The sequence below is a fragment of the Ostrea edulis genome, chromosome 7 (assembly GCF_947568905.1).
Source record: "Ostrea edulis chromosome 7, xbOstEdul1.1, whole genome shotgun sequence".
NCBI classification, from domain to species: Eukaryota; Metazoa; Mollusca; class Bivalvia; order Ostreida; family Ostreidae; genus Ostrea; species Ostrea edulis.
Window position 1 is genome coordinate 71,205,132 of NC_079170.1, and position 20,945 is coordinate 71,226,076.

Consider the following 20,945-nt stretch of genomic DNA (forward strand, 5'->3'; position numbering starts at 1 on the left):
TGTTGGTGTTTTTCATGTTGTGATTGCCAGAGGAATGTTCATGATATCTAACTTTGCAGTTGTCTGTTCACAGTGTCCTGGTCTTGTGGTCTCTATGGTTGTTTGATTTCTACTGCATGTTCAGTTTATAGAGGATATCAATTTGTGGATATATGCCCAAGTAAAAAACAGAAAACCCAGCAGAAATAATAATAGTCAGAAGTGACAGACTTTATAGTGTTTATCTAAGTCTCTCATTTATACTGGACTGAGGCAAGGGCCAATGAATTAGGGGAAAAGTAACGAAATTTGTTTGTTCATATCAACTATTGGTTAAAAGCAACAAAAGCAAATGTATAAGTCAGCATTGGTTGTCTCAGATGTGGTTGTTTCAATTGTTAAGTAGCTCAACTCAAAAATGAATTTAACATGTCATCCTGCAAATTAATTTCTCGGTTTGCGTAATACATTTTCAGAAAATATTGGTTTCAGAATGTCAGATGAATAATGATTAAAACAAGGCTGCAGGCAGTATTAATCATTGCATACATCAATTCAGATTCACTTTTACACAGGTTTCCATTTAAAATCTTTGTAAAGTTAGAATTTGGAGTAATGAAAAGAGGGGGAAAAAATGAAGCCTTATAATTGTACTGAGAAATGTTTTATTGCCAATACTGGTCCCAGTAAAAGAGCATTTAATAAAGCCGTCAATGCTTGAAATCACTGCTGTCTGATTTATGTGGTGAATGATGGAGTCATGAGGCACATTTTGCTAAAAAGGAAGGATAAAGGTTATGATTTTCTGTCTTCTTCTTAACCTAATGGGTTCCTTCTCGCTGGATCACAAAAGAGGAAACGCTCTGCAGTGGATGATAAAGTTATGATTAAAAAAAATAAAAAAACGCTAACATGCGGTATTTGCGAGGAGAGCTGTAGCTGTGGCGATTTCGTTTTGAAAGCCTGCAGATCTTTTGAAGCTGTCGTTTTTTTTCGGGGGAGTGGTGATGTATCACCAGTGACTTTGACCAGAAGTCTTGTAATTGTGAGGAAATAATTCTTGGCATTTTGTGTAATGGAGGGGGAGAAAAGGAATGGATATGTCTCTCTGTCTTAAATCAATAGCACAAAGGACCTGATGTGCCTTGTGTCAATACTTATAATACAAGAAAGCCTCTTTTTCTTCACAGGGAGAAACTACAAGGATTTAAAGGAACACTGGAAAATATCGTTGCCATTAGCAGATCAGGTAGGAGAGTGTATATCTTTTGTATATTTGTTTCTTTAACACTGTTCACACAGCTGGTGTTTCGTGTTACTACAAGGATGACTACAGAGTGTAATCTCTCAGCTGCCTCCGCGGACCATGCCGATCTCCTAGCTCTATTAGCCTGAACTGTGATAAATCCTGATACTGAGATATTACCGTGTCAAAACAACTTAAAGTAGAAGAATATTTGCATAATTGTAGCAATTTATGGATGATGAAGAATTAGTTAACCAGACTGTATAACCTTGTATAGGGAAGATCAGGGTGCATGGAATTTTATTCATATTGCCACCAAAAGCATAAAGTTACTACATACCATCAGTAGGGGGAGGGGAGGGGTGAAAACACCAGTGTATGCTGTTCTTGAATTAGGGCCTGAGTTTCAGTTTCCAGAAGTTACCTTGTTTTTTTATTTTATTATGAGTTTAAACTTTTTCTAAGACTCAATCCAATGATCCACTCACTCACTACACAAGGTTAGTGTAAGGAGTGTGCGAGCATTGGGGGTGAATCTAACATCTATTAATTTTTAATTAGATAGTCTTTAATTCACTCCAAATAGACATCTGATTTCTTTTCATTGAATTTGCATTTCCTTTGAATAATATGTTGAAATGAATTAATTTGTTAAATTTTCTTTCTTAGGTTGAAACAAATGTCATTCAACATGTTCAAAATGATAAACAGTTTTTGGAAACCTATAATGGTGTTGTGCCTTCTTCAGAAGATTTCTTGCATGCACATCGAACGTGCTTTCACAAATGACCAGTTAGTTCCATCATTTGAAAAACCAGTGATCAACACAAAAAATGGACAAATTATTCTGGGAGCTAAGAACCGCGTGTATAAACTGTCGCCAGAGCTTAAACTGCTGCAACAGGTGAACATCGGCCCCAGGGTACCTGCCGGTCAGCAAAGCTCGGTTAATGTGTTTGTGAAGGGGTTAGTGTTGGACGAAGAGTACGGAAGCCTCATTATCTGTTCCACCATTCCGCCGGGTTCCTGCCAGATTGTGTCTTTTGACAACTTAGATGAAGTGAAGAGACCATTCAACGGTTCTGTGGTGTCTAATGACCCAACGTCACCCAATGTGTTATTCCTTGGTGAAGGAGCGGATGGGAATAAAGTGTTGTTTGTAGGTAGTTGGTATGGGGTCCAATATGGCCCTCAGGCTACTGAGTATCTTACCCGCGCAGTTCCCCTGGTGAGTAGTAGAAATCCGCTTACACTGGAGTTACTGACCACTTCTTCTGGTGTCCAATCATCTGTGTTCACGAAGGAGAGCGATGAGACCGAACCTCATCTGAAGTTTATCTATGGATTTTCTTACGGAAATTTTGTCTACTTCATCTCGAGATACAAATTAAAAGAATCTCGAATCATCCGTCTGTGTAAGTCGAATCTCAGTATTGACACGTACGTTGATGTACCAGTGGTGTGTGACCGGAGCGATCACTCTGTCGTGCAGGACGCTGAATTTGAGGAGAGCAGTGGGATTTTATATATAGTGTTCAGAAAACTGCAGGGAGAAGAGACACGTCTAGGACTCGTCTCCAGTGTGGTCTGCCAGTATAAAATGTCCGAGGTCGAGAGACAGTTTAATCGGGTCGTAGATGACTGCCACAAAGGTCAAGGCCAGTTGGGACCATACTACATCCATGAACAAGTTCAATGCCCCACGGTGGCTGGAAAGGTAATGTTATGAGTAAAGTGTACCAAATTGTTCATTTGTGTGTTTGTTTAGTATGCATGTTTGTGGATTATATGATATATGTGTTTGTTATCAAGGTAAGTGTTTCTATGGCTTTCTAGAAAATTTTAACTATAGATGCCTGGTATAAGGTATCGTGTATCTGACAGCAGGTGATTTGGAGATTTTGCACTTGGGCATTGGTCAAACTGCAGTAAAATGAGTTCAATATTGTGTGTGCAGCTGCATATATATAGAAGTGGTACCCAGTCCCCCCCCCCCCCCTTTTTTTCCCCTTTTTTGCTATAAATTTAGAAATAATGTGAGTAATACCCAGATTTGACACATGAAGGTCTGAGTATTTTGGCTAATACTTGATTTTCACTTGTGGCCCCTCCCCCTTTTTTTGGAAATCCTGGATCCGCCTCTGGTGTGTGACATATACATGAAAAGAGAGTGGTAACATAAAGTGCTATAATAAGGTAAACTGGCAGGTTTGCTTGTTCAGGGCTGTAAACAACATAATTTCAACGTCGGAAATAGCATAATATTGTCAGTGCTGTGATGTTGAAGAACAGGAAAAAAAGTAACTAATTTTGCATCACGATGAAGTCAATATTGCAGGTACCAACTTCTGGCACTGGGCAAGAATGATGAGATTTGATGGAAATACAGGGTTTGTACAATGAAAAACTCCACAATCAATAATCAGACCGTCAATAAATATTGAAATGAAAGTTTGTGATTTACAAAATATTTACATATATATATATGTGTGTATTTTAGGTTGGTTTTGATCTTCTCTGTGTTGAGTTTTGGTGAATTTCGCCTCTTTATCAATATCATTGTATGTGAGATGAAGTGTTTAATTTCTGTTTTCCCTCAAAACTGTATTTTGGTAGAAAAGTGTAACCAGGAGCTCCCATTTTTCTTAATTTGGAGACAAGTTTTGCTCTTCTGGCGTACCAACACGAGGGGTGGCTGAAGTTGGGATTGAATTGATGGAGAACTAGTGGATAGAATATAAAATGGACATGATCATGGTATCTTCAGGGAGTGATGCGAGTTCTGAAGGATCAAAATGGTCATGTTGATTGAATAGATGAAAGGAAAAAACTATTTTTTTACAAAGGGAAAATTTTTATATGAAACATGCATACCAGTATGAGAATAAAAAGCATGCTGCTTTGTCTAAGCTGAGCACCTGTGATGTAAGGGCTCTTTAATGAGTAGGAGATGTATGGAAAGTAAGACCCCTCCATGTTACAGACACCAGCTGTTGGAGGCAGGTGATATTCAGTGTGCAAACATTGCATGTTTCTGGCTGATGAAAGCTCCTGTAAAGTCCCACACTCAGCTTATGATAGGCTTGGAGTTCTGAGATATCAAAAATAAACTTATCAGATATAATTTCTTTTCAAGAGGGAAGTTAGAAACAGTTGTTGAAGCGTTCTGCTTTCTGGCTGCAAATATATGGCTCCTTTCTCTTATTCCCATGACAACATGACTGAAATGGTTGGTTTATAGTTTTAAGTGAGGCAATATGAGGTTAACAGACAAGGAAATACAACTGTTGTGTCTTTAGGGAAATTGTATGCACAAAAATCACGTCTTAATTGGAGAAGTGATGTATTTTTCAGTGTCTGCAGGAGAAAATACTAGTGAACTAAAGAGAAATCCGACACTGACCTCCAGAAATTTTCTAATTGCATACAAAATTCATATTTCTAAGATTTCAAATATCACCATGGTAACAGTGTTAAAAATTGTTGATATAGCTGTTTTCCTTTTTACCTGAGAATAAATATTTATCTGAGCACTCAATTTAAGTTTTGCTGTCCGTGCTTTGATTAAAGGTGTGCAATATTACCTGTATGTCAATATATTGCGGGATGCCCCCATGGTGATGATATTATATATATTGCGATATGAAAATAAAATACAATGTAGTGGTATTTTACAATAATATATATTTCGACCATGTTACTGGTCTTCCAGTGTTCGAAATTAACCATATACCAATAGACCGAGTCTATGTCAAATGACACCAGTCTAGAGATAGACCAAATTGTCTATGCCAATTTTCTGGGTTTAAAGCAATAGAATTACCCCAAAAGTTGATGTCTGATAAACATTATGAGGAAAGCAGGAAATTCTTATGGAAATGGAAAGCAAATATGCTTTTTAGGTACATTAGAAGTAAATTACAATGTTTTAAATTTGTTATTTTCTTTTCAAAGTTGCGGTCTATGCCAATTCGATGAGGTCTGTGTCGTCTTGTTTTGGCCTACACTCGTGGTCTATACCAAGTTTTAAACCAATTTCGAACACTGGTCTTCTTCAGTTGTGTTTATCATAGCAACGTAACGCAAAACTTCATACACAAAAGCACTTAATGACGTCACACTGAGTATTGCATTAGAAGAGTGACATCATCGTTGATAATTGCACGAAAAACATTTGAAAATACAAATTTTATATCTACCGGATGTGAAATAATGACACTTAAACTCCAGGTATGGGTATAGATCATAGGCACTTGAATAAAAAATTATAAAGTATTTCCTTGATAAACCATTTACTATGTGACATAAGTAATAAGTAATTAGTTTATTAAAGGGACTAGTTCACAATTTTTAATGAAAATATTTTTCATTTTCGATGTTAAACATTAAAAATATAACTCATTTAATGTTGACAGCCAAAATCTTGACCTTGTGAATGCAAGAATAAAACCAATATTTTAGCCTTAAATCTGTGTTATGTAAACAAAGACTCGAGTCTTTTTATGTATACAAACAAACAAGTGAAGTATTTACTTTGTAATATAAAGCATCTTAATTTTGCATAGTCACAAATTTTAACTTTTAGATGACATATTTTACCCCCAAGATGCTTGAAATGTGAAAGACTTAGATCGATATCCATTTCTTTTGAAAATTTCGTAAACAATAACATACCGCAATCTTTGTTTACAAAACAAATATTTTTGTCTCTAAAATGAACTTCTGTGATAATGTATAACCATAATTTTTATGTGAAATCTTTTAAACACATTAAACAGTAGATTTTGATCATTAAAAGTGAAAAAGAAAATTTTGGGGAAAATCGTGAGTCAGTCCCTTCAAGGAAATAATTTATCATTTTTCATTCATGTGCCTATGGGTTATCACTGACTTGGAGATACGTAATATTGCCGAATTGAATGCTATATATAGTGTATATAGTATGTAATTGTAAATTTATATTTCCAATCATTCTATTTTTTCATTATGATATTATATTATGTATATTTCATTATGATATTATATTAGGTATATTTCATTATGATATTATATTATGTATATTTCATTATGATATTATATTAGGTATATTTCATTATGATATTATATTATGTATATTTCATTATGATATTATATTAGGTATATTTCATTATGATATTATATTATGTATATTTCGAAAGTTCAACAATGTAGGTTTTTCTCTGTCTTTTTATTTTCTTTATCGGTTTCTCAGAAAACAGAGGTGTTTGTTTCAAAATGGCGGAAGAGTGTGATGAAGAAGATTATAAGCATTTTGACATCTAAGCTAAAAGACAAAAGCCATGGTGTGACATAACTTTGAATCATTGAAAGGAATTTAGAAAAAGCGATGATGCCTTCTTATCTTGAGTGTTTGATATGTTAATGTGAAGTTCAAGTAGACCATTCCTTTGAAACTTCAAAGCCCTGTTTACATAGATCTATATAGCAGTGATGTCACAATGGAAATGTGTTATAATAATGTGTTAGCATCAATTTCTGTCAAATAAGTACACACAAATAAAAATAAATAATCACTTCCTTGTTAAGTTAGATTTTGAGATAAAAATGATCAAAGTTGATCATCTGCAACATATACTACATTATATATCACAATATTCAAAGTCATATATTGTGCAGCAATATATTGCAATATTCAAAGTCAAATATATATTGCTAAATTAGTCAAATATTATATCACAATTTTCACTGGCAATAACCAACTCTATAAATTAATTTTTAGTTTTACCTATAATATGCATTTGTGATGATTTTCAACCCAAAATCATCTGTAAAGGTCAAGGTGAAAGGGATTTTATATTGGAAGTGGTCCAGAAGTTTGTAATAGAGGGAGTTTAAAAATTCTGTATGTAATCCAATGGCTGCCAAGACCTTTTCGATCTTTAGTGAAGGTCATTTGAATAAGTCAAGGTCATAGGGATGCCATATGACTCTTAATACAATTTTTGCAGTACAGGAACTGTTAAAGTACATACATGTACATGTGCTGAACATAAATATTGCTTATACAACAGGAACGTAAGGAAAAACTGCAGTCAAGGTTATTTAGGAAAGGTCACAGGTCATGGGGAGTAACTGACTCCATAAAATGTTCACTTTAGCAGTAAATTTTGTTTTGCTGCAGGGACTGTAGATTAGAATGAGTTGAAGTGTAAGAATGTCAATCTAATGGAGACATGTAGATTTACAGACATTCTGGCCAGCTGAGTTGGGATGTAGTGGTCACTGGTCAGTTCTCCAACTGAGTTAGGACCTAGTGGTCACTGGTCAACTCTCCAGCTGAGTTAGGATGTAGTGGTCACTGGTCAGCTCTCCAGCTGAGTTAGGGTGTAGTAGTCACTGGTCAGTTCTCCAACTGAGTTAGGACAGTGGTCACTGGTCAGTTCTTTAGCTGAGTTAGGATGTACACTGTAGTGGTCACTGGTCAGCTCTCCATCTGAGTTAAGATGTAGTGGACACTGGTCAGTGCAGGGTAACAGCTTTAGTTGTCAGTTCCCTCATCCAAGAAATGCCTGCCATATTGATTGCTTTATCTTGATCTTGTTCAAATTTCATTATTGTGTTGCCCCATTCTATTTTATTCCCTGTGCCTGACTATCATCAAAGTATGAGAGAGAAAAAAACTTTGTACATCATGGAACAATGTCTACATTTATATCTGTGAAGATTTTCTATCGTGGCACAGATTGTATATATCTGTGTAAAGATTTTCTGTCATGGAAGAACATGTGCTTGGGGCCACTTTTTTTCCTTCTGAGTATTAACAGTGATGCAGCACACAATCCCAGTTTGTGAAATACTGGAATGATTAAATGCATGTATTTTCAGACCATCTTGTACTTCAGCAAAGAAATGTCAGTTAGAATTTGTCAAGATGTAGAAAATCCTTTTATCAAAAGAATTGATTATTTTAGTAACAGAGTTTTGTATGCAGACTCTACAAATTACAAATATGTTTTTTTTTACTTTGCAGATAGTGGACCCCTACTGCTCTAAGGCACCTGATGGCTTTGCATCCATTGAGGGACTGCAGCCGATTATGAGTCTGAACATCATAAAACTGGACAATGTCTACCTGTACTCTATTACTGTCATTCCCCAGAATTCATCCACCATTATCATCGCCAATTCTGGGGATGGCTTCCTGCGAAAAGTAAGCTGTGTAGAGGGCGACTCTTACTTCAATACAGTTTTTACGTACAGTTAATATATACGATAAAATATGGCATGCATGTATAAAATACAGGAAAATACCTTCTTTGTAAGAGGCTTGAGAAATTTATATCCGTGAATTTGGAAGCCTCATATTTGTTCAATACATTTCATCATCAGAGGATGCATAATGGAAAGTAGATTGGGGAAAATGTAGACATTTATAATGGGGAATTTATAGATCTATAAAGAATCGAGGAAAATGTCGACATTTATACGGGGAAATTTATAGATCTATAAAGAATCGGGGAAAATGTCGACATTTATACCGGGGAATTTATAGATCTATAAAGAATCGAGGAATAAGGAGAATTTGAGACAAAGAATTAAAGAATGTTATTTTGATCATGAGCAAGGTAACTTGGATTAAAACCGTAACCCAAATGCTCTATTGTTATGATAAAATATTTTTGCTTTTATCGTATATCAAATGCCCGTTTGTTATGATGAGATATTTATGCTTTTTACAGTACATCAAGTCTGGATCGAGCATTAAGGAAGTGGATAAACTACACATTGACAACATGGTAGAGGGTATTGGGATGTCGGTCAGTCTCGACAAAAAGTCCGTCTACGTGGTCACCAGTGACATGGTAAATAATTGAATAGTACGGGCACATGTGATATATCACCCACTGGATAAATAGTAGGTTTTATCCAACACTCGTTGGATAAACTAAGGTGGTTCAGGTTGTTGCAAGCAAAGAGGAACACTGTGTAACCTTGTGTTTTAAATCTAAATCCATCACAGTCTAGATAAATCTCTGTAAATCCATCACATAGACGCAGGGAGGTATATAAAAGTGATTAGTTTGAAATAAACAGAAAATCTGTGGTAGTGTGATTTCATATTTACTTCATCCAATGTGTTGAAATAGTGTAGATATATTGGCTTTTCATAGCTGCACCAATATATACATCATTTCAACTCATCGTGTAAAGCAAGTTTTAAAATCACATGACACTCAACTCTGAAGTAAATTCAAATTAGGGGACCAGCTGATTATTTTCAATATATCCGAAGTTCAAAATATTGAAGTTCATTTAAAAAAAAAAAAATTTCTTTTATTTCTATCCTGATCTATCAAACCTTGGTAAATCTGAACCCAAATTATTCAAATCTTTATTAGACGTGTGTAAACAGATTGTACGTATTAAAAATTAAGTGAAAATGAATGAAGTTTATATTATGTGTGTTGTATATACACAAGTAAATTGATCCAAGCTAACAACCTGTATCTGAATTCAAAATACTGTGGTACTTTCGTAATTGGGGCATGTTTTTCTCTCGCCATGTTGACGTCAGGATTGGGCGGCGATGACTTTCAATGAACAGCATGACCTTCTAAAACGTATTCGTTACTACGAAAAGAAAGGAATGTTTCGGGGAGTCTCAGAACACTGGATGTCAATGACAATGATAGATGTGGAGAACTTCAATATAACTGTTATGAATTATTAATGCAAAGAAAAAGAGAAATGTTGATGGGGAATAATTTTTATATCAAAATAATTGATATATCAGGCTGTCCAGCGGCCCTAAAATTCCTAATTTTTTTCAGTTTTGCTAAAATTCCTAAAAAAATGTAAAATTCAAGGGGAAATCCTAAAAAAGCCCTTATTTTTCATGTCAATTCCTACTTTTTTATCAGTCTTGAAAAATCAAAATGCATTCATACAAAATGTGTGTTATTAACGTAGATTGCAGTTCTTATTCAGATAATGCTGATGCAGTGAAAGGCAGTTGACCTGTGGATCCATGTGTCAAGCTTGTTTATTGGTTGTGACTTTGTGATAAAGAGTTGAGATTTTAGGTTATAGCCAATAATAGCTGAGACCATGGAACACTGGAATACGCCCTTCCTGTACTTACATCTTATTTGTGTGTCATGTGAGTTTCTTTATTGTCAAATTTGACAAGGTAAGTCCTTTTGAATAATTAAAACTTCCACAATTTGGTTAAAAATTCCTAATTTAGCCCTAATTTTTTAAAATTTTACCACTAAAATTTGCCCTTATTTTTTGTCCAAGGGTGCTGGACAGCCTGATATATCAAAATAACTGATTTCAATATGAGTGGAGTTATCTGTATGTAGATATATCTCCTCTATACTTATGGTGAGCAGATATACTGATGTAGATATGTAATGCAGGATGACAATCGTTTTTATAGTCGGCACTTCTGGTCGCTGCGGAGACTGATTTGAATTAAGGTACAGTCACACCACAGGGTTTTTCATTCCTTTTTCCATTCATCCTAACCAATCAACTTCCATTGGACTAAAATTATATCATATGGACATTGAAGTCGAAGATCAAATGTCGGATCAAAATTTAAAGTTAGAATTAAGTGGCAAATATTGCGTGAACAGTCAACTTTCGGTGAGTAACATTGACACGTTTGATTATCAGTGATATTTGATACTTAGAGGATTGTAACTGTGTTTGGTGTTTTGATTATCAGTGATAGAGATTTGTAACTTAAGGTAGTACTCTACATCATCATAATGGCTGACTTCCTTTAAAAACATAGACGAAAAAATCGATATCAGCAATATTTCGCTTTTCCTTTTCCATTTAGATATCTAGCCGAGTAAATACCGACTGCTGAACTGTAGGTCACAGGTTCGAGTCCAACAGGGGGTTTTAATTTTTTTTCAGATTACCTTCTGCTAAAATGTATTTTTTGACAAAATAAAGTAAATTTGAAAATTTTCAACTTCAAAATATTGTTGTACATATCCTCCACTTTTCATCTACATCAAATTTCTCTGGTGTGGCATACATCCTTAATTGATTTGTTTTTTGTGTGATAGGTTCTGAAGGTGAAGAATTTGTAACTTGATTGATTTGTTTTTTGTGTGATAGGTACTGAAGGTGAAGATATCTCACTGTGAGCACAGAACAACTTGCCAGGAATGCGTTTCGACCTTTGACCCAGTCTGTGGTTGGTGCAACACAAATAACAGGTTTGTGCTAATAATTCACAGGAGAAACTTAAAATGTGCCTGGATGATAATTCAGTAATGACCTCTGTGAATTTATTTTTTAATTTTTCACATTTGATTTTCTAACATCAGTTACACCTGTACACACACTGTCAACCTAGCACACTTCCACGCCTACAGACACAATCGGAAGGGGGTTATCATAATGAGAAGAAATGTAGCAATATAGCATTAGGCATTTTCACCCTGACCACAGTGAAAATGTATACTGTATCTGGATGTCAATTTCTTTATTAATAGCTATGATGGCTATACATAGTTGCACAGTTATAATTCAAAGGATGAGACTAATACCAGTTAATTGCATTTTATATGTAACCTTAAACGATTTGACACAGAATAAATTAATTTGTGTTTTTGCATTACATATTTCTAACAGTTAATGAATTTCATTTTGTTGTTGTAAATTGTACCGGCATATCAACATAATAAACAAATACATGTATTAATTTTCTGGACTTCTGAATTTCTTGGGTCTCATCAAAATTAACTGGGACCAAATGGTTTTTAAAAAACATGTAAATCCAGGACTTGTCTTGACAAATTCTAGTCACAATAAGTGGAATACCATGTTTATCTCAGGTGTCAGTTTTATTTTATTTTATCTAAAATCTCATTACTATTTAGCATCTAAAAAAATGTACAAAAATCCAATATTTAAAGAAAATAATAGAATAAGCTTGCACTATGTAGATATACATGTAGATGTCTGGAGAACAAAAAATGACTGTCCCCTTATATTGACCCTGAACACTGGATAATGTCTTTCAAGATTGTCAACTTTTAAAAAATTTATTTTGGGATGGGGGGGGGGGGGAGGTAAAATTTGTTTGGCTATAATGAATATCTTGACATTACAGATGCGAAGAGAAGAAAAACTGCCCAGACTCTTTGATCACTCCATCATGGCTGTCGTCAGCGAAACAGGAGAGCTGTGCAAAGATGTCAAACCTACAGCCCTCCATCCTTAATTACGAAAACATCAGCAGAAATCAGGACCAGCACAAGGTAAGTCGGTGAGAGAAGTGTGTAAGTGTATGAAAATCATAATATAAATACCAGCCTTCAATGGTTCTATGCATTTTACTGATGAAGCCGACACACTATTTGGCATACTCATGATTTAACACTTGTTTTTTATTTAATGGATAAATAGAGATTTAAATATTAGCGCAATTTGATATTAGTGCTCTTGCTTCATAGCTAAAGCTGCTGAAATTTGAATCCTGCCAAAATAAGTTAAAGTACAGTATTTTTCAGTACTTACAAAGTTTAGCATATAAAGTTTTGTCACTTTTTCCCGCCCCCGACATGAAAGCTTATTGATGACATATAAGGTTTTGTCACTTTTCCCCGCCCCCTACATATGGAAACATCGATATTGATACCAAGCTTCCTGTTTGTACACATACCTGTAACTGAATAGTTTGATACATTTCTGAAGTAGCCACCTCATACCTTCACCTTACACCTTCACCTCCACCTCACCTGTCCACCTCACACCTCCACCCATCCACCTCACTTATCCACCTCACTTCTCACCTCACCTCACACATCACCTCACTTATCCACCTCACTTTACCCATCCACCTCAGACCTCCACACTCCTCTACCTCACCCCCACCTCACACCTTCACACTCCTCCACCCCCCCCACCCCCCCACACCTCCACCTCATCCCTCCACTTCACACCTCCACCTCACTCCTCCTCCTCCTCCTCCTCCTCCTCCTCCTCCTCCTCCTCCTCCTCCTCCTCCTCACATTTCCACCTCACACTTCCACCTTATACTTCCACCTCATTCCTCCACTCCACCAATTGATTACTGAAATATACTATGTCATTTATACCTTGAGTATATAACATTTTCTTTCTCTAACATTCTGTTATTCAACAGCTGTTATCTAGCTTTTTCTCTTTGTCGGTTACCCCAGTGATTCATGGTCAGATCCCAGGATCATTTGCTTTCATTTGTTTGTCAGCTACTTGGAAGTTCCTGCTCTTAATGCAAATATCTTTATTTGTGTAGTTGACGCTTGTTCTTTCACATTAGAAATATCACTTCATGGAGAAATATTTTACTTGCAAAATCAAGATCAGAAATGTATTTGTTGTCCTTTTGAAATTCTTCTCTTGTTTGGTTAGCACATTGGATTTAAGATATTGTTGATGATGAAATCATACTTCATATTAAATGTTTTAGTGAAACATTGAATAACATTTTGGTGTAGCAATCCACCTTAAAGTAATGTGTAAAACACTTGGTAGGAATATCTGTTTTTGACAAATTCGATGATCAGTTACTTAGAAGACCCCCTGATATATAAACTGATTTTGAAGATGTTCAAAAATTGCATTTTTTTGCTACATGAGGCATTATTTAGAATTCCCAACACCATGACATTATGGCATGTATTTGACGGTGTTCGTGGTGATTTTGATGGGTGCATGTTTGCTACACCTAGACATTGTTGATTTTTCTTTTCTAGATCAGCTTTCAGCTAACTGATGCCACACTCTCGGGTGGAAAGAGCGATCTCCAGTGTGCATTCACTGCTCTGTCAGTCACAGCTCACACTGCAGCCTCATTGGACAACGATGTGATTACATGTCTGTTGCCAAGCAACAGGTCTCTGGGGTTAAAACCCAAGGGTAAGGGTAAGTAACTGTGTCAGTATAACCACATTCAGTTGGGGTTCTATAATCATAAGTATTTGAAATATTGAGTTTTATTTCACTAGATATTTTATGTTTGATTTCTTTCTTTTGACAGTTTTTTGATTTGTGAGTATAATGAAAGATTTGGCATATCTAGATTTGTTATAATGACACATATATGCAATAGCTACATAAACTTCAATTAAAAAAAAGATAGTAAAATTTAGCAGGTTGTTCAAATTGCTTTATGATATGACAGCATGTGCCCATATTAACTGGATCCTGAGGATAATAACTATGGAATATACTTATAGTAGTCCAAGCTGTGTACTAACTGAAAACACTAATCACAAATACTGAACTTAACCATCATGGTGCAATAATTTGATGAAATATACATGTATATTGAAATGCCACATCTTTGCTAGGTCACTTGAGTCACTCAGGTGATCCATTGCGATCGGTAGTTGTCCGTCGTCAGCCATCCATTGTGCATGAGAAGTTAGCTATTTCTTCCTCTTGGAAAAGGGGAATTAAAATTGTGAATTTTATGGTCACTGCACCCCTGGGGCCTGAGGGGTGGAGTCAAAACCTTAAAAACATGATGCAATATTTATTAACCTTCTTCTTATTTGGGGACATCTAGCAGATAAACTATATGCATAGTCATGATGAGCAAGAAAGCCTCTACCAAAATCATGAAATTCATGGCCCCCTGTGTCAGGGCTGAAATTCATGGCCCCTGTGTCAGGGCTGAAATTCATGGCCCCCTGTGTCAGGGCTGAAATTCATGGCCCCTGTGTCAGGGCTGAAATTCATGGCCCCTGTGTCAGGGCTGAAATTCATGGCCCCTGTGTCAGGGCTTTTGGTGGTAGGACAAGGCTCTGTGGTTCATAAAGTGAAAATGCACTATTTCTTTTAAAAACTTCTTGACTGCTTGGCATTGGACGATGGAACTGGGTACAAAGTACTAATAAGAAGAGAAGCCCTAACTGTGAAATTCATGCCCCCAAGGTCAGGATTTAGTGCTAGGGTGGGGTCAGTGCACTAAAAAAGCGTTATATTTTAGAAATCTTCTTCAATCCAGGACATCAGACAAATTGTGCGTATGAACAAGGTTGTCTCTATCAGAAATATGAAATTACTTTTGGGTCAGGGATTAAACTCAAGGATGGGGTACATATGGTTGTATGGTGAAAGGGCATTTAGTATTTGAACTAGAATATCTTCTTCATTACTTTTGTGCTGTTTTGAGAAGAAGAAATGCTGTATACATGGTTTTCATACAACTGTCTACTAAAATTGTGAAATTCCAAAAGCATACAGCTGTCTACTAAAATTGTGAAATTCCAAAAGCATACAGCTGTCTACTAAAATTGTGAAATTCCAAAAGCATACAGCTGTCTACTAAAATTGTGAAATTCCTTACCCTTGAACCAGAGCTTCAGGCTGTAGGGCAAGGCCCAATTGGGTATAATATAGTGAAAATTCATCTAATCTTAAAAATTCTGTGCATTGTGAAAAAATATTGTGTGCATGGGTATAAAAAGCATGTTAACCAAAATTATCAAATTTCGGAGCCCTGGGTCATGGGATTAGGCTTTAGGGCAAGGACCAAATGGAAAATCGCGAAAATGTATTTAATTTTTAGAAATAGTCTTCTTGAGTTCTGTGTATTGTGAATATATACGGTATGCATGGTTATGAAAAGCATGGCATCCTCTACCCGAATTGTGAAATTCCCTACCCTTGTGTCAGGGGTACCGTCTCATGGACAGAGCCAACTAGGTGAAAGAGTCATGATACATTTCATTTTGTAAAATCTTCTTTAGGACTATATTAATGGTTTTAAAGATTGTGGAATTCGTGACCCCTGGATAAGTTATTGAGGCCTCAGAGAGCGGCAGTCATACAATAAAAATACAATTACATTAACTTTGAAAATGCTCTTCCTCTGGGACATTGAAAAACAAAATTATGAGAAGCTAAGGACAATTAACTTTAAAAATTTAAAAAATGACTAGCACTGTTTGATTGAGCTGCCCATTGGAGAGTTGTAACTTGTTGCATGCTACTCAGGTGACCGTTAAGGCCCACGGACCTCTTTTTTACACCCTAATTAGTATTCATTAACATTTATTAATCTCTGTATAGAACTGACCTTAATTCCTTGAATGACAATATGGTAAAGATCTGACTTCGTAATACACACTCTTTGTATAGAATTCAGAAATGTTCTCTCTGGTGGGCTGGATGTTTGAAGTGAAGTTTCTTGTTTATCTATTTTGTTTGCCTTTTGTTTTAATTCGTCTACTCGACCAGCTTTTTGAAATTTTACATGTAACGATAGTTACATCAGTATAAGATACACAGTGCTTGTGTACCATGCAATGACTGGTGAAGAAGTTTTAATTGTTTTCTTTAGATCACCATAACCTTGAGGTGGAGTTCCATGTTGAAGGCAGCGCCCTAGTCAAACGAAGTGTTCCTGTGTTTGACTGCACAGTACACAGAACGTAAGTACTGACTACAATACACAAAACATAAGTACTGATTGTACGGTACACAGATTGTAAGTAATGACTGCACGGTACACAAAACGTGAGTACTGACTGCACAATACACAAAATGTAAGTACTGACTGTACAATACACAAAATGTAAGTACTGATTGTACAATACACAGAACGTAAGTACTGACTGTACAATACACAGAACGTAAGTACTGAATGTACAATACACAGAACGTAAGTACTGAATGTACAATACACAGAACGTAAGTACTGACTGTACAATACACAGAATGTAAGTACTGACTGTACAATACACAGAACATGAGTACTGACTGTACAATACACAGAATGTGAGTACTGACTGTACAATACACAAAATGTAAGTACTGACTGTACAATACACAAAATGTAAGTACTGACTGTACAATACACAAAATGTAAGTACTGACTGTACAATACACAGAATGTAAGTACTGACTGTACAATACACAGAATGTAAGTACTGACTGTACAATACACAAAACGTGAGTACTGACTGTACAATACACAGAATGTGAGTACTGACTGTATAGTACAGAAAACGTAAGAATTGACTGTACAGTACACAGAACATGAGTACTGACTGTACTGTACAATACACAAAATGTAAGTACTGATTGTACGGTATACAAAACGTGAGCACTAGAGAGCCAATTTTTTTTGGTTCTATTTTGAACAGTGAATGCAATGCATCTTTCTGTTATTTATGACATGAAAGAGTTATCTCCCTTATATTGTGTTTTTTCCCTCTCTCTCTCTCTTTGTAACAGATGTGCAGACTGCAACAAAAGTTCTTCTTTATTGTGTTTGTTTTTCTCTCTCTTCATAACAGATGTACAGATTGCAACAAAAGTTCTTCTTTATTGTGTTTTTTCCCTCTCTCTCTCTCTTTGTAACAGATGTACAGATTGCAACAAAAGTTCTTCTTTATTATGTTTTTTCTCTCTCTTTGTAACAGATGTACAGACTGCAACAAAAGTTCTTCTTTATTGTGTTTTTCTCTTTGTAACAGATGTACAGACTGCAGCAAAAGTTCTTTCAATTGTACCTGGCACTACCAAACACATTCCTGTTCAGCTTTGTCATTTGTGTCCCTGAGACCATCTGCGGTACACAACTTTTAGAAAGTCTATTATTGTTAGAAGTAACTGGGTATCTTTATGTTCAAATCATGTTACTTTTAATAGATGACGTGAAATTTAATTATCGATGTAAAACTATAACATCAGCATGACCCCGAATTCAAATCATGTTAACTATTCCTTATCATGCATTCTCAGACAACTTTAAAATTTTATACCTGTAATTTCTCCATGTGGGATGATTTGTGATGGAGAGTATAAGAGATTGATTTTCTACTCATTCTCTGCCGTTATGGTGTATTTAGCAGGACCCCAGCACCACGAGCTTTGATAACTGTCCACGTGTGGAGATCCCTGCCTCCCAGAATGCAGACATCATTGTTCACTCTGGGGATTCCCCTCAGCTGGTGGTGAAACTTGTCAACATGAAGGTATTCATAACGCCTATCAGAATTTTTGCTCTTATGAGAATAATATAAAGGGTGGTCATCAATGTTATATTAGCAACATGGAAAAGACGTGAACCTTATAAATATCTGCTATAGTTTGAGAAGATAATGTGTGATTTACTTTGAAAAAAATGATGCAGTCAAACCTCATTATCTTGTACTCGATGGGACCGAGAAAAATCTTATATATATCAGAGGATTTGAGATATTGAGGGTGAAATACTTAAAGAATAAGTGGTTGGGACTTCAGAATCACTGACATATCAACTTTTAACTGTAGTAAATCAATTAATCATGACTCTGTATTGAAGTTTATGAAATGGAGTCAATGTAGATGTACATCGTTAAGGACTGTCAGGTAGACCTGATAGGCCACAATTTGTCACAGGTTTGATTCCAAGAAGTCGGATGAACAAAGTCAATACCTCTCCACTTGAGGCTTGGTTCCTTGAAATCTGGGATATTTAGTTGCTCCACTTGGAGCTTGGCATTTCTGGAGTCTGGATGCTTCAGTTGCTCCAATTTCATTCCCATCACTTCAGCTGTAAGTTATTGAAAGCCTTGTGTGGAGATCCGTGCTTTACAGAAGACATGCATCATCGTTTGGTCTGGGGATCGCGCTCAGCTGGTGGTGATAAAACACCCATATCCACCATTTCTGTAGTATCTGAATGCGACTATTTTTTCTTTCCAGGCAGACCAGACCAACGAAATGTGGTGTAGGTTTAGATATTTAGGGAAGGAGGTAACTGTCCCGGGAAAGGAGGAGGCGGGCAGTCTCACGTGTCAAAAGGCCAAGGTCAGTAGGTCAAGGACGTTAGTAAAAATAAAAGGAAGGCCTATCTGAGTGTAATTGATTTGTTTTAATATTTTATTTATGATCCAAATTAATGCTAGCAAAATGGAGCAGTTAATGATTGAATTAACTTTCACGTTTTTCAAATCTATGAATGACTGTTTAAGTGATTTTGCCACAAAAGGTTAAGTTGTGTTTTACGGCTTTAGTTTGAGTATAGCCAAGAAACATCGAATGTGGACGCCACTTTTGAAGTTCTGTGGGGATCGAAGAAATATCCACTGGACATGCCCAGAAACACCACAGGTAAGGAACCCCCCCCCCCCTCCCCTGGTCGTACACACACACCCCGTCACTGTAAAAGTGGTGGAGGTATCTTAACCAACCTGCAAGTAGTTCGAAGTACCTACTTAACCATCTAGCTTATAGGTAACAAAATCTTAAGTATCTACTCAACCATCTAGCTTATAGTTAGCAAAATCTTAAGTATCTACTCAACCATTTAGCATATAGGTAGCAAAATCTAAGTATCTACTCAACCATCTAGCTTATAGGTAGCAAAATCTTAAGTATCTACTCAACCATTTAGCGTATAGGTAGCAAAATCTTAAGTATCTACTCAACCATTTAGCTGATAGTTAGCAAAATCTTAAGTATCTACTCAACCATTTAGCTTATAGTTAGCAAAATCTTAAGTATCTACTCAACCATTTAGCGTATAGGTAGCAAAATCTAAGTATCTACTCAACCATTTAGCGTATAGGTAGCAAAATCTAAGTATGTACTCAACCATTTAGCGTATAGGTAGCAAAATCTAAGTATGTACTCAACCATTTAGCGTATAGGTAGCAAAATCTAAGTATCTACTCAACCATTTAGCGTATAGGTAGCAAAATCTAAGTATCTACTCAACCATCTAGCGTATAGGTAGCAAAATCTAAGTATATACTCAACCATTTAGCGTATAGGTAGCAAAATCTAAGTATGTACTCAACCATTTAGCGTATAGGTAACAAAATCTAAGTATCTACTCAACCATTTAGCGTATAGGTAACAAAATCTAAGTATGTACTCAACCATTTAGCGTATAGGTAACAAAATCTAAGTATGTACTCAACCATTTAGCGTATAGGTAACAAAATCTAAGTATCTACTCAACCATTTAGCTTATAGGTAACAAAATCTAAGTATGTACTCAACCATTTAGCATATAGGTAGCAAAATCTAAGTATGTACTCAACCATCTAGCTTACATGTAGCAAAATCTAAGTATGTACTCAACCATTTAGCTTATAGGTAACAAAATCTAAGTATCTACTCAACCATCTAGCATATAGGTAACAAAATCTAAGTATGTACTCAACCATTTAGCGTATAGGTAGCAAAATCTAAGTATGTACTCAACCATTTAGCGTATAGGTAGCAAAATCTAAGTATGTACTCAACCATTTAGCGTATAGGTAGCAAAATCTAAGTATCTACTCAACCATCTAGCTTATAGGTAGCAAAATCTAAGTATGTACTCAATACTGGAGTACAGGTATTAGTGTGCTTCCATCTTTTATTGTATTGTTCATTCCATGGAGAAAGAAACTATACAAGTATGTGTATTTATTTTAGCATTTTTGAAATAATTCTTATCATGTAATGGATAAATAGAGATTTTCATATGCTCATGCTTCAGCACAAAACACACTACATGTACTAATAAAGTGTGAATTGCACTGAATAAGTACACATGCAGTATTTTGTCCTGGGTAATATGCAGCTCCGTTTTAAACAGAATTAGCTGATCTTTTCTGGTCCAACTTTTTGATCAAGTCACCAGACTTGATGTTAGATTCAAAGAATACAAAATGGCAACATTGAGTCCTTGACACTATTTGATGAATACATTGTACTTTTTTATGTTTAACTTACAGAAGTAGTT

At 35.8% G+C, this 20,945-nt stretch overlaps 1 protein-coding gene across 6 annotated transcripts in view; it reads left to right on the top strand.

Annotated features, from left to right (window-relative positions):
• The window catches only part of LOC125655292 (plexin-A4-like), a 50,884-nt gene that overhangs the window by 10,004 nt on the left and 19,935 nt on the right, over positions 1 to 20,945 (top strand). For 2 of the 6 annotated variants that reach the window (XM_048885533.2, XM_048885532.2), the window contains exons 3-14: positions 1,170 to 1,228; positions 1,895 to 2,942; positions 8,235 to 8,414; positions 8,944 to 9,066; positions 11,342 to 11,442; positions 12,342 to 12,489; positions 13,969 to 14,137; positions 16,563 to 16,653; positions 17,701 to 17,797; positions 18,076 to 18,201; positions 18,914 to 19,018; positions 19,225 to 19,321. In XM_048885533.2, coding sequence (XP_048741490.2) covers positions 1,905 to 2,942; positions 8,235 to 8,414; positions 8,944 to 9,066; positions 11,342 to 11,442; positions 12,342 to 12,489; positions 13,969 to 14,137; positions 16,563 to 16,653; positions 17,701 to 17,797; positions 18,076 to 18,201; positions 18,914 to 19,018; positions 19,225 to 19,321 — 2,275 coding nt within the window. In that variant the 5' untranslated portion in view covers positions 1,170 to 1,228; positions 1,895 to 1,904. Of the gene's footprint in view, positions 1 to 684; positions 1,229 to 1,894; positions 2,943 to 8,234; positions 8,415 to 8,943; positions 9,067 to 11,341; positions 11,443 to 12,341; positions 12,490 to 13,968; positions 14,138 to 16,562; positions 16,654 to 17,700; positions 17,798 to 18,075; positions 18,202 to 18,913; positions 19,019 to 19,224; positions 19,322 to 20,945 lie in introns of those variants that run through there. The other 4 variants (XM_056145261.1, XM_048885535.2, XM_048885534.2 and 1 more) reach the window with 4 other exon arrangements.